This window comes from Sminthopsis crassicaudata, chromosome 3 (assembly GCF_048593235.1).
Source record: "Sminthopsis crassicaudata isolate SCR6 chromosome 3, ASM4859323v1, whole genome shotgun sequence".
Classification (NCBI taxonomy): domain Eukaryota; kingdom Metazoa; phylum Chordata; class Mammalia; order Dasyuromorphia; family Dasyuridae; genus Sminthopsis; species Sminthopsis crassicaudata.
Genome location: NC_133619.1, coordinates 329127172 through 329142404, shown reverse-complemented (window position 1 = coordinate 329142404; position 15233 = coordinate 329127172). Strand labels below are relative to the sequence as shown.

General features: G+C 33.8%; 1 protein-coding gene across 1 annotated transcript in view; it reads right to left on the bottom strand.

The window, feature by feature from the left end:
- Nucleotides 1-15233, bottom strand: part of STXBP5L (syntaxin binding protein 5L) — a 420610-nt gene that overhangs the window by 107672 nt on the left and 297705 nt on the right. Inside the window, 2 exon segments of the mRNA XM_074301345.1 lie at nucleotides 2425-2576; nucleotides 10318-10443. Of these exon segments, the coding sequence (XP_074157446.1) occupies nucleotides 2425-2576; nucleotides 10318-10443 (278 nt within the window).

Below are 15233 nucleotides of genomic sequence, written 5' to 3'. Positions count from 1 at the left end.
ATGCCAGAGCAAATACCATCAGTTTCCTTTTTCTTGGCCAATGGCTTTTCCATTATTCCTCTCTGCTATGTTATCACCTTAAAAATAAATCCAAGTCAATGTATAAGAGAGTAGTCAATTACTGTTATTGCTGACACAACTAATCCATTATTTGTAACAGCTCTCTCTCTTAAAATAAAAGGTATTGACACAACACTAGTGGAACAGGGATTACACAAATTGTATATTTCAGAACAAACACTGAAATAATGGATAAGAATCACCAGGCACATAACATTAAAGTTTTTAAAGTACTTGTTGAATAACTTTATTGTCAAAACAAGCATTTTACAATTCCATAAGAAAGCAAAAAGTATGCAAGCACGCTGAATGTGTTTAAAGAAACACATTAGTAAGCACAGATGTACAGTCTTAACTCGAGCACAATATGAGTGTTATGAAAGCAGTTTGCCTAACCTTTATAGAACTTACTCTGATAGGAAGTACGGATCCGTTTCGTTAAATCAGGATAAAAGTTAGACAGGCCACGCATGCAAAAGTTGTCTTTGGAACATGCCAGAACACCAGCATCAGCAGCAGGCAGAGAAAAGAGAGAGAAACAATCTAAAGTGGAAATTAAGTGATGTCATAACCAGCATCTACAACAGCCAAGGTGAAGATACTGCAGCAAGTTTGGTAATCAGGTCAGAAAAGAGTTATTTAAGAAAATAAATTAATTTTAAAAATTAAGAGGTGATGGATGGTAAGAAAGCATTTGAAATATTGCTTAGCTGAATAATTTTGAAGCAGAAGAAAATCAAAGATTATAACCTATATGTAAACTTTTTTTTTTCCTGATTTCAAAGTGACTGAGTTAATCTTTATAAAAGTTAAATTTAAAAATCTGGGGATTTCAGTTTTTAGTGATTTTGTAAAAGAATATTGAGCAGACCAATAGGATTTTTATAATTTCATTCAATTTTTTTTCAGAGTTATAGCCCTATAGTCAGTATTTTATAATTGCAACAAAAGATTTATTATTACCAAAAGGTTTTATTCTAATCCACAAAGGTTAATTCTTACATCCTTAAATATCACAATTTAATTAAATTATCATTGCTTATCTTCAGAATAGTTATGTTTTATTTAATATGATATTTGGAGTAAATTCTCTGGGTTTTCAGATCATTTCTTAGTTTAATATTGTGAATTAATCCAATATTTCAGATAATTGTACCACCTCTGGGGTCCTCATGGAATTCATGAATTCTTTTTATTCTTGACTTTACTTTTTAAAAAATGACTTTTTAAATGCCTATCATATTTTCAAAAAGTCAGTTTTCTATTTTTTTAGTATGATGGTGACTTTTGTAAGTTCATGATATGGAAGGCAAAGACTCTTCCCTTCTTTTGGAGGATAATGGCAGAGTCTATACCTTTTTCTGTAATTGTTTGGACCGTTTCTATTTCCTTGAAAGTAAAGTAGGAAACTGACTCCACAGTAGGCAGTTGGCTGCCACTGTCTCTGTGTAAATTAAGAATACAAAGGAAATGGAAAACTCAAGGGTTTTTTGTTTTTGTTTTTTTGTTTTTTTTTAAACAGGCATTAAAATAGGCCTAAATCTACTCTTTGAAGATTTTGGGGAAAGGATAATAAGGAGAATGAATTTGGAAGTGTTTGGATTTTTTTTCTCAATCAAAAGAATTATCTTCTCTTATAACATTGCTAAATGTCATTATGGCACATATTCTATGCCAAAAATAATAGTATACATCTAACAGTAGTGCTATTTGTAATGCAACAAGCTGAATAGTTAGATATTGGAACAAAGGCTCCAATACTCAACTGGATTTTTACAGACAGCAAGGCAGAGATTTTTTTAAAATATAAAAATTCAGCACTACTTGATTTGTTGCTTCACCAACTGCATACATTGAATGTACTCTGTGTGCCAGCTCTTCAGAAATTTTCCCTTTAAAAACTGTCAGTTTCCAGAAAATTCCTGACATTTAGTAAAATATATTAAATACTTCAATGGTATTCATGCAATATGAGATGTTTAGATGAAAGCTGAAAAATTCAAACATGAGAATGTTTTTAATAGCATATAGCTTCAGTTTTAACAACTTTAAACCTAATTAATTAAACATTAAAGTTTTTGATAAGAAAATCAACCAATTCTTTTGATCTATAACATAATTGTAACATAGCCATGGTCTCAATTATTTCTCAAGGATTAAGTATAGAAGGTATTTATTTACTGACTTCAATATATTATTGAAATATAAAACCCTAACCATGACAGTAATTTTCCCTAATTAATTTTACTTAAGGAAATTATACAAATTATGTTGGTTGATAAGTTGTCATGCATTTAAAAAGCTTCAAAGAAAAGAAAAAAAGTAAGTGAATCAAACCTACAACCAATATGTTTTATCTCCTACCTGCAATGAACTGTTTGTTCTTTCGAGGAGACCTGGGCTGTCTTTGGTATGGATCACTTGATCTGTATAGGTCAATGGTTCCCATGCTTAGCAACACTGTTTTCTGCATAAAATCCACAATAGCCAATCCATTGCAGTTCCCAAATGCAACACTATGGAAAAATAAAAGGAGAAAAATTTCGCTCTATTATATTGTAGATGACAATAAAGAAAATGATGAAAGCATTGCATAGGACTATTTTGCTATATAACTAAAAAAGGGTATAATTGAATGAATGATATCTAAATATTAGAATGAGGTGATTCCTCTTAAGAATTGGTTACTGAAAAATTCAGGAAGGACATCTGGGTTTTATATGGGGAAGGAGGAGTAGTAAGATGATCTTTCCATTTGTCTATAAGTATCATAGAATTTAATTGCTCTTAGGCACTGTACATAAGCCTAGTATGCTGTTCTGATTATCCATTCAAAATTAGAGTATTCTCTACAGTTATATAAGAGCTATAGTTCTGTCATTTATACCAATGTTCAAGTAGCTTTTCCTATAGTCATTCAAGTAGGTGGTGTTTCAATAAATGATAGAAAGGTTCCTTGTTTTTAATAGATATTGATTGTAATTAGATGCCTTTTATTGGATATAAAAGCCAAATGTTTACTTGCTAGCTAAAACACCATTCAAATTGTCCCTCAGAAACCATATATATTCGACAGGATTTTTGGATGAAAAGTACAAAATCACCATTTGAAATATTTGTGGTTTTGGCACTGAATGGAAAGTCAGAGATCCAGCAAGCAAAACTATTACTCATTTGTACTAAATCCTTAACTTGACTCCTTTGCCTGTTCCTTATATGAGTTCAGTTTTATTAAAGGGTGTAGCCTTTTATGTCCCCTGACAGCACCATACTCAGCTGGGCAAGTATCTCAATTCCCTCTTAAATATGTTACAACCACTCTATTTTCTAGGTTTCCCTTTCTCTCCATGTTTGACATGCTTTGTTTAGAACTTCTAATAAGCCTGTAATTTTAAAAATATCTCATCTTTTTCTTAGTCAACTATCCCTTATAGTTGGTTGAATATAGGCTTTATTTATTTATATATGCAACTTAATTTCCTAGCATACATATTTTTCTCATTACTCAGTTCTGATGCCCCATAGACTTATAGTTTACACTCACTGTAAATTTTAGTGTTAGAGCTAAAAGACAAATTCCTAAAACTCTCCTAATATCTGTCTTCAGACATTTTTTTCTAGAAAAAAAAAATACTCCCACCATCCTAATCCAAATATGCATTTACATAGTGTTGTATACCTTTATAAATAAATAAATATATTTTCATCTGCACCACATACACTGATCAATGAGAAAACAGTAACATCTATTGCAGCAGCCTGGCATAATAGATAATTAACTTTAGAGTCAGGAAGGGTTGAGTTCAAATCCCACCTCTGCCTGGCTATATGACCTTTCGTAAATCATCTAGCTTTCCAATACCCTATGTAACACTCTAAGACTATAAATGGCAGAGTAGGTGCAGACCTTGATTGAAAGAGGGATTTCCTCATTAGTAATTCCCCATATCAACGAAACCTCAATCCCTATCCCTTTGTTCTTCAGTTTTTTAAGCCATTTTTTGGGAAAAGATTCTAGAATGTTTTACTATTTCCTTCTTCAGCTCTTTTTGGAGGAACTGAGACAAAAAGGGTTAGGTGATTTGCCATACCACTAGGAAGTGTCTGAGGCTGGATTTGAACTCAGGAAGATGAGTTTTCTAACTCTAGGACAAGAATTCTATGCACTGTACCATTAGCTATTACTATATTGTAGCAAATTCACACTTTAAAATTTTATCTAATATCTTCTGTGAAATTTTTTTTTTTACAAAAGACAAAAATGAAAGGAACACAATTAAAAATGAGAGAAAAAGGGAAATGTAAATGGAGAAAGGAGTTATTCTTGAACAACCCATTATAATGACATGGGATTATATATGAATATATTCTTACATATATGCATATATATCTGTACCTATGGGTACATAATTATTTATTTTTTGCACACTTGTATGTATCCTAAGTGCTATAACAACAAAATTCTTCTAAGAAGAGACACCTATTATAGTAGTTTATAGATTAATTATCAGTTTTTCTGTAGCCCAGGAGAAAGGGTACAAACTGGCCAAAAGATGCATTTTATTTGCAAAACAGAAACGAGAAAATTACAAATCAGGGCTTGACTTTTTATTTTGTTGATTAAGAAAGTGAAGAAAATGCTAATAATGAAGATTGAACTTACAAATGTGTTGTGAGCATATTTTGAGGGGAAGGAAAGCCAATTATTAAATATTTACCAGAATAGCACTGTAATATCTTTGATTATTTTTTTCATTGTAGGTATTCTTCATACATACATGAAAGATGCATTTTAGAGTATGTATTGTTTTTGAGAGTATCCTATTTTCTTCTCCATGCATCATTCACAAAGTAAGTGTGGCCTTTTTTGTGACTCATCTCCATATTGCAATAACCTGGTCTACTATGTGTGATTATATGACTTTAAGCAGTTATACATGGATTTATTCTTTTCCATGGCTCATCTAAATTCCAGAACCTTTGGACATTTTCCTGTTGTCAACTGTTCTGCTGCTTTTAGTCTTAATGGTTAATATCTTGATGTCTGCAAGTGAATTTACAGATATTTTTGTTTAGGCCAAATATATCAGATAGTGTTCAAACTCTTTTTTTTTTTTTGTGCTAAAGTTCCTCCAAAATCCAATCCCAACCTATCCTACTTTTTTAGTATTAGTCAATCCAATTCATTTTCTTAAATACCCAGTTTATACAAAGAATGCTAGGAAGGGGACAAAAAGATAAAAGTGAAAATTGTTTTTGACCCAAGATTACTTGGGAGAACATGTACATAGAAAAGCAAATATAAAATAGACCCAGAGTAATTTGAAGTCAGGAGAATAAGTGAAGTGACACTTGAACTAAGTCATGAATTGAGGTAGGTAATCTAAGAGAAAGGTGAGAAGGGGGAGTATTTATGTGAAGGCATGGAGTTAGGAAATGACATTTTGTATATATGGAATAGCAAGCATAACATTTTTGTTGGAATGTGGAATATGAGAAGGGGTGGTAAAATCAATGCAAAGAGACAGAATGGAACCAGATTGTAGAGGTCTTTAAATGTGGAAGGACTGTTTTGACCTGTGTTTTAACGATATTATTTTGAAAGCTGTGTGGAAAGTGGATCAGAAAATGTAGATGGTGAAAGTGAGAAGACCCATTTGAAGGCTGTTGTGATAGTTCACATGGAATGTTAAAAAGAGATCAAATTAGTATAGAAGACATATGAGAAGTGAAATAGAATTAACAGATTGATCATACGTAGGAGATGATGTGGAGATGAATGAGTTGAGGATAATTAAGAGGTGGTATTCATTTGTTCCTAGAAAGATGGCAGTGTTCTCAACAGAAATCAGCAAATTAGGAAAAGGACAGGTTTTTAGAAGTGTTCTCTAGACCTATAAAAATCTTGAAAATAGATCCCTTGAGACTTTAAAATTATACTACTTCTAGCTTAAATATGTGTATACTTGGTCTAATCCACATGTCATTCTTAACTTAATTTCTTTAGTGCCACTTCTACTTCCTAATATAGCATATAACAGACGTGAATTTTTTTCACCCTCAAATGTGGTTCTACTGTTACAGATGAAGAAAATAATTTTCTACAAATTTCAAGAGATCTACATTTTAGTCTGCTTTTTTTGTAGTTTTGTTCTTGTTTAAAATTAATTTTTTCAATGAACAAAAACAGACTTTTCTCTTCTCACTTCACTGGGGGAAAAACACATAAAATCTTTGTGTCACATATGTATAGTTAAGCAAAACAAATTCCCTTATGGGTCATGTACAAAAATGATATATCCTCTTTTATACTCACTACTACTGTATCAGAAAGAGGGTAGAGAACTCTTATCATCAGTCCTCTGGAATGTTTGATCATTGCATTGATCTAAGTTTGTAATTCTTTCAAAGTTATTTATTATTATTTACCATATTGTTGTGGTGGTATATATTGTTCTTCTAGGGTGCTCATTTCATTCTGAATCAGTTCACATATATCTTTGTAGTTCATCATTTCTTACAGCTCAACAGTATTCTATTACATTCACATAACATAATTTAATCAGCCATTCTTAAATGCATGGGCACTTTATTGGTTTCTAGCTCTTCAACATCACAAAATGACACATATCTTTGTATACATCATCATCATCATCATAACAACTAACATTAATATAACATCTAATATGTGCTGGACACCATAATTATCTCTTATCTCATATAATTATCATCTCATTTGATTACATATGTATTTTTTGCTTTTTCTTTGATCTATTTAAAGTATAGTCCTAATAATGGTATTTATGGGTCAAACAATGCAGAATTTAGTATTTGTTGAGCATAATTACAAATTGCTTTTCAGAATGATTGGACTAATTCACCTTTCTATCAATACTACATTAATGTGCCTGTTTCCTTAAAACTCCTTCAACATGTCATTTCTCATTTTTGTTAAATTTGACAATATTGTGGGTTTGAGATGGTTGCTTTAATTTGCATTTTTCAGAGTTGGTTTAATTTGAATTTCTATAATTATTAATAACTTGAAGCTTTAAAAATGGCTATTGATAGATTGGATTTTTTTCCTTAGAAGACTTCCTATTTATATTCTCGTATTTATCACTTGGAATAGTTCTTATTTTTTATAAATTTGAATTAGTTCCTTATATATTTTGAAATAAGACAGAAAAACTCACTGAAAAGATTCCCTTGCCCCAGTTACCTACTTTATTTCTAATTTTAGCTATATTTTAGATGCAAAATTTAAAAAATTTTATGTGTTCAAAATTATCCATTTCATCTTCCATGATCTTTTCAATCCCTTGCTTGACTGTGAATTGTTCCTCTATTCTTAGATTTGGAAAGAATTTCTTTCTTCTTTTGTAATTTGTTTATGATGTTATCCTTTGTATTTAAGCCATTTATCCATTTGTATCCTATTTAAATGTATGTTGTACATACATACCTAGTTTTTGCCAGACTACTTTCCAATTTTCTCAGAAGTTTTGTAAAACAATAAGTTCTTATCCTAAGACAAGGTCTTTGTCTTTATCAGAAATTAAGCTATAATGTTCATTAGTTCATAAAGTCATTCTTAAATATTCTTGAGGAGATCTGTCTTAAATATCTTGCCAAACTTTCTGTAAACTTGTTTTTCCTTTCAACTGCTATTTTTTATGAAGTAATGCTGGCATCTTTTTTATAGAAAATCAAGCTAGTTTGTGTTGAAGCATATTCTTTTATATACTTATTATTTGGGGCCAAAATTTTTTGTTTAAAAATAATTTGTTTAAAAAAGACTAAAGTACATTCATTTGTATACAAACTATACTTCTTGTTTTTCTAGTTTTGTATTAACTTTTTTTTATAAGTTTATGATTTTCCTGGCTGGAATTAATTTCATGTTTTGTGATATTTGATAACTAACATTTTTAGTTATTTTTCTAATAACTAATTCTCCTGAAGGTAGGTAAATGGCAAAATAGAATGCTGAACCTGGAGTCAGGAAGACACATCTTCCTGAGTTCAAATCTGTTCTCATATACTTCCTAGTTGTGTAATTCTGGGCAAGTCACTTAGTCCTCTTTGCCTCTGTTCCTCATCCATAAAGTGAGCTGGAGAATGAAATAGCAAACAAACCCAATCTTTGCCATGAAAATCCTAAATGGGGTCAGAAAGAGTTATATATGAAAGAACACACAATATAATTCTTTTCAAAAAATGTAGTAGTGAGTGAACAGAACCAGAAAAACATTATATGATAAAAGAAATATTATCTGATGATCAGCTATGATAGATTTTACTCTTCTCAGCAATACAATTCCAAAAGACTTGTAATGGAAATGCTCATCCAGAGAAAAAACTGATAGAATCTGAATGCAGATGAATGCATACTATTTTCACTTCTTTCTTTGTTTATGGCTTTTTTCTTTTCTTTTGTTTTTTTATTTCACAATATGACTAAGGTGGAAATATGTTTTACATTACTGAATATATATATAGCCTATATCAGATAGTTGGCCATATTGGGGAGAAAGAAGGAAAGAGAGGGAGAAAATTTTCGAATTCAAAATCTTTCAAAAATGAATGCTGAAAATTGTCCTTAAATGTATTCGGAAAAAATTAAATACTATTAAATTAAAAAAAGAAAAAATGCAGTCATGTTTTATGGCTACAGCATTGTCTATAAGACTTTGGTTTTTCTTCTGTCTTAATATTGTATCACATTTTCCTACATATTTTTCACCATCTTCCCCTTGACTCTATCTTTGTCCTGAAGTCACTGAGTATAAAAATCTATGCTGATTTCATCTGTAAGGGCTTTTTTGTTTCTCTCTTCTAACACTGTAGTTGTTAGTGATATAACCTCGCAAAATTGGGTCTCCCCGTCTTTCACAGTCTGGGAGTGTAGATGCTACTCGTGAGTCTGGTCTCATTCTGGTGAACGTGGAAACCTTGATCTGCTACATCTCCAACCTTAACCGGTGGGACCCCTGCTCCTGAAGGTTTACCATATTAATGTCAAATTTATTTGAATCACCCAATCTGCTTAGTCCACTGAAATTCAGAACTCCTAAAAGAAAAAAATCCATAGTTTCCTTACCTGGAAAATGGTTACAATAATAGCTGCCCTATTTACCTCATAGAGTTGTGATAAAGTGACAATTAAAATGTAAAGCACTACATAATTAGGAATTATTATTATTATCACATTATTTTAGTCACATTGTAAATGTTTTATATAGAAAGTAAAACAACAAAATGAAAACAGCTCAAACTTTTCAATAAAGTTTACAAAGAAACTTTTTAATTGAAAAGTAAAAGATTTCATGATCAAACAATGGTCCATTTATGGTGGCTTAGAGTTACATACTACTTCTCCAATTTTCTGCTTACATTCTCTGGATATTTTATATATTCATCTTTTAAATTTAATCTCTCTGAGTTCAGGAAAATGGATTCTAAATTTTTTTTTAAATAACTAACAGCACTTAATAGTGGGAGATGAATAAATGTACATGGAATATAAAATGTTCCATGGTATATAATAACTAGTTGTATTCCTGAGCCATCCAGACTCCCTCAAGACAATTTATCAATATGTCCAAATGTTTGTATGTACAAGGATATGGATGAGAGAAACCATGAGAATATCACTGAATATATTAGAGATAAAGAGACACTACAGGTGAACAAAGATTCTAATCAAGTGAATAAAGGTCTTACTTGCCCTTCAAAGTAAGGAGAATCTTTTTTATAAAGTATCTCCTCCTTCCTTTTTTTTTCCTTTTTTTTCTAATGCTTTTCTTTTCCTTCCTTCCTTCCTTCCTTCCTTCCTTCCTTCCTTCCTTCCTTCCTTCCTTCCTTCCTTCCTTCCTTCCTTCCTTCCTTCCTTCCTTCCTTCCTTCCCATAAGGAGCCATAAATAGAATATTTTCCTCCCTTTTTCCTTCATGATAACAATCAAAGTAACACAATTATCAGTGATTTAGAAACTATAAATGTCAGCAAGGAGATTGTTTCTGGACTACTGAACATTATGTTTTAATAGGAAGAATAAAGTCTTTTAATCTAGTCTAACCAAACATTTTAGGTTACATCAACTTCTCATTTTTAAGATCTACTAAGGTAAAGCAGAAAGAGTATGTTACTCACATGTAAAATGTATGGGATTACCTGCCATCGGGGGGAGGGAGTGGAGGGAGGGAGGGGATAATTTGGAAAAATGAATTAAAAAAAAAAAGAGTATGTTACTTACATGCCATAGGCAGAGCTTGCAGTGAGACTAGTGATTTGTTGTGGAGGTTCACCATCTACCCACACTAATTGAACAACAAGTTCTGCTTGATAACCTGGAGGCATCCGAACAGGTCGTGTCTTAACACTTCAGGAAAGAGTAAAATAAAGAAAAAAATATAAATATTTGAGTAGAACAAAAAGAAACTAGCTCATGCTTACTTATTAGGTTTATATAGGATCATTTTAGGTGCAGTGAATACAATGCTAGGTCTAGAATCAGGAAGACTCATATTCCTGAGTTCAAATGTGACCCTGAACAAGTCACTTAACCCTGTTTGCCTCAGTTTCCTCATTGGTAAAATGAGCTGGAGAAGAAAATGGCAAACTACTTTAGAATCTTTGCCAAGAAAACCTCAAATGGGGTCATGAAGAATAGAACACAACTGAAAGTGAATGAATAACAAGAATCATTGAACTGAAAGGCACTAGACATGGCATGTTACCAAACAGAGCAACTTAGTGAGGTATAAGATTTTTCGAATTTTTCTATTCAAGTTCTCTAAAAGTTTTACATGTTTATTTATATCCTTAAATAAATTGTATCCATCTTGAGATCAAGATAATGCTTCCTATTTCTATTGTCCATCTAACACCACTTAAAAGAAGAGGGATTAATAAATGTTCATAGAATGAGTAAGTGATTCCATTGTAGGAGATGATTTGCAGTATGTTTGGGATATCCAGAATCTTTCAAGGTAAGCTAGGGTATGACATTACCCAAAATACAGTTTGACAAGTATTTATAGGATAACTGAAATACTGGGGATACAAAGCAAAAATGAAAGATATCCAAATATCAAGTACTTTGTATTCTACTAGGAGAGAACATGTTCACAGATAAATTAAAAATATACACATACAGTATTTGGGATAGGAGTTCCCTAATAACCAGAGAAATCAGGAGAAAAACCTCTTAATTAACAAGCAGTTAGAGTCACTTTTTGTATGCTAGCCACTATGCTAGAAGCTAAAGTCCTAAGAGTAGCTCAAGTCTTTTACAGGAAGGAGGAAGAATGTCCTGCTTAATTGAGATTGACTGATTTTTCATCCAGTAAGTCATAGACAAGATCCCAATAAGCTAGGAAAATGGAAATTTCTAAAACCAAGTAGAAATTCTAGATATTGACAGATCCAGAAAAAATACAAGACAGAAAAAGGGGGTATCAGGAAGGAAGAGATCTAGTTACAGCACAGAGAAGTTACTAAACAGAAAAAGACTAGGCAACAAAAAACAAAACAAGATTTTCTCTCATTGGAAAACAAGAGGTTTTCCAAACTATAATTCAGGGGTCCTCAAACTACAGCCCGCAGGCCAGATGCGGCCCACTAAGGACATTTATGTGGCCTGCCGGGCTATGGCAAAATCAGACCAGAAGTGACGTTTGACCGAAACTCGCCTTAGCAACACACACTTCTGGCCCTGGGCTGAGGCGGCGGAGACAGAGTGTGAGGCGATCCTGAGGGGAGGTGAGTTCCCAGGCCAGGGTGTATGGTGTGGGGAAGGGAGAGAGATGCAGAAGACAGAGAACTGATGGCCTGCGGCCTTGTAAAGTAACGGAAGCCACCACACCAGACAGGCACGAGGGATGTACAGTGCATGCTGCGCATGTCACGGCCGCTGCAGGAGGAATATGTGGGCTGTGTCTGGTGCGCGGGTATAGCCACAGTTAGTACTACAAGTCCCAGCTTGACTCTATCATTGTCATTATGCTGTAATGACAATGTAACGGCTTCCTCTCTAGCGCATGTTGCAATACTGACTGCTGTTGTCGCCCAGAATGAGGCTCCTGGTACCAGGCCGTGGCCCTGTATCCATAGTGACCTCATGGCTGGCTGTTGTGGTCATCAGTTTTATCACTGTGTGTATGTTCTGTAGTGTCATAAAGAGATGGAATATTGCTAACATATGTCATCACCTTATAATCACTGGGGGTCTGACCTTAGTGCCCCCCACTTATGAGGGGGTGCAGAGCTGGTGTACTGCTTCATCCCCCTCCAGATTCTTAAGGTCCCCATATACTTGTGCAGCTTCAAGTCACATGATGACCTCCCCCGGAAGCCCCAATGTACGATTTGTCACTGAAGCTCATTCTGAACATATAATATATAGTGCAGTAATATACATATATGCACAGTGTTGCCTGCGATTATGATAAATTATGAGTGCAGCATGTACGATCATGCAGCGCTGCATCATGAGAACTGATTCCAGGATTCAGAGGAAGCCAAGGCATTTGGGAGGGCCGCCTGAGCGGTGACTTGTGTGCAGTGAAGGTCTAAAGCAGGAGAGAGAGTGTGGAAACGGAGGCATCACAGCGCAGAGGCAGCTTGCAGGAAGCTGGGCACTGCAGTCTGTATGTCTCTATGTGGGTAAAGTTATTGCTGGTATATTGTTTTTGTAGCGCTGTATATATATACAGGATATTCAAAGAACAGTGGACTTATGATTATTTTTTCATGCACTAAAAGGAAAGAGCTCTATGTCTGATATGCCAGAACATAGTGTCTGTGTTCAAAGAATATAATTTGTGTCGACACTATGAAACTCAACATGAAGATAAATATGATTATTTGGTTGGAGAAATGAGAAAAAATAAAATATTAAAACTGAAAAATACATTGACAACTCAGCAAAATATTTTTGTGAAGCAGAAGCAGCTAAATATTGCATCACTGTGAGCAAGTTTTCAAGTTGCCAAGCTAATAGCATGCACTGGCAGACCATCTGTGGAGGGAGGATTTGTTAAAGAATGCCTTCTTTCTGTTGCCAAAGAGATGTGTCCAGAGAAGGCCGATTTATTTAGTACAGTGAGTCTTTCAAGACCTACAATTACACGGAGGATTGAAGAAATGAGAGACAATCTGCATCAGCATTTGCAAAACTCCACAAAAAAAATTTCATATTTTTCCTTGGCTCTCGACGAAAGCAATGATGTTCGTGATTCTGCACAACTTCTAATTTTTATTTGTGGGATGAATGATTATTTTGAAGTCATAGAAGAGCTTGCTGCACTGCAAAGCATCAAAGGAACAACTACAGGAGAGATATCTGTGAAAAGGTTTGCCAAACTATGAAAGGTTTGGAGCTGGCCTGGGCTAAACTAGCCAGCGTGACAACTGATGGTGCCTCTGGCATAGTGGGGTCTAAGAAAGGAGTAACTGCTCGCATTTACCAAGAGATAGACAAACATAACCATTCTCATCCAATAGCCATACACTGCCTCATCCACCACCAAGTGCTGTGCAGTAAATCACTGAAGTGGGACTCTGTTATGAAAATTGTGGTATCTTGTGTTAACTTCATTAGAGCTAATGCAATAAATCACAGACAATTTCAGGAATTTCTGTCTGAGTTAAATGTTGAGTATGAAAATGTTCTATATCACACAGAAGTCCATTGGCAGAGTCGAGGGAGAGTTTTGAAACATTTCTATGACTCACTTCCACAGATTACAACTTTTCTGCTTTCAAAAAACAAAGAAGTACCAGAGCTCAATGATGCAGAATGGAAATGGCACCTTGCCTTTCTGACAGATGTAACAGAGCTACTCAACAACTTCAATATGCAACTTCAAGGAAAGAGGAAGCTCATCTGTGATATGCAATCACATGTCAAAGCATTTGAAGTAAAATTAGGCCTCCTCATCAAACAAGTGGAGAAAAACTTCTGCCATCTCCCCACAACTCAAAAACTGTTAGCAGAAAAACCGCTGATTACATTCCCAAACAAAACATGTGTGGATTCATTGGAAAAATTGCAAAAGGAGTTCCAATTTAGTTTAAAGAGCTTCATCTCCATGAACAGAACATACAGCTTTTCTGTAATCCATTTCCTACTGGCATTGAAAATGTGGATACAATTTACCAAATGGAACTGGCTGAACTGCAGAATTGTGACTCTCTGAAATATGCATTCAAGTCAAGCAGCCTTCATAATTTCTATGCATCTCTCCCCTCTGAGACATATCCTCTTCTCAGGAATCATCCACTCAAAATGGCAACCATCTTTGGCCACACTTATGTTTGTGAACAGACTTTTTCTAGAATTAAACATTTGAAATCTCCAACCAGATCAAGACTAATGGATGCACACTTGCATCACTTGTTATGATTAGCAGTGACAGATATGGAACCAGACATTGACCATCTCATTAGCCAAAAGCAGGCCCATAGTTCCCATTGAAATACTGGTAAGTTTGCTGATTTAACTTTACTTCATTTTAAATATTATATTTGTTCCTGTTTTGTTTCTTCACTTCAAAATAAGATATATGCAGCGTACATAGGAATTTGTTCATAGTTTTTGATTTTATTATAATCCGGCCCTCCAACAGTCTGAGGGACAATGAACTGGCCCCCTATTTAAAAAGTTTGAGGACCACTGCTATAATTTATAGCAACTTAGGCTCCCAATGACTATTTGTCTACTCTTCAATAGGTTATCTATAATCATATCCAAGTATTGGACAATTACAAACAGAATTATGAGATGAAAGTTAAGGGAGAGTTAAGGAAAGAAAGATAGGAGCTAAAATGAGTATATCTATCACTGAACAGATGATTAAATCTTAATATGTTGTGACACTTTGGCATGCCTAGAAGACAACAAAGATGAGAAAATATTAGAATTATAATTTGAATAATTACTCAAATGAAGTCTGCAGATATAAATTTTGTAAGATGGAAAATGTCCATTTTCAGCCCTATATTGGTACAAAAGGACAAATTAAGTTATAATTACACTTAGAGAGAAAAAGGAGGAAAAGGGATTGTCCTTAATGGTAAAAACAAATCAAACCCAACCCCCATTCCCCTATAATAAGTTACAATTATCTTGACAATTTTTTTTCTGTTTTTCTTTTTGGTCTTTCCATT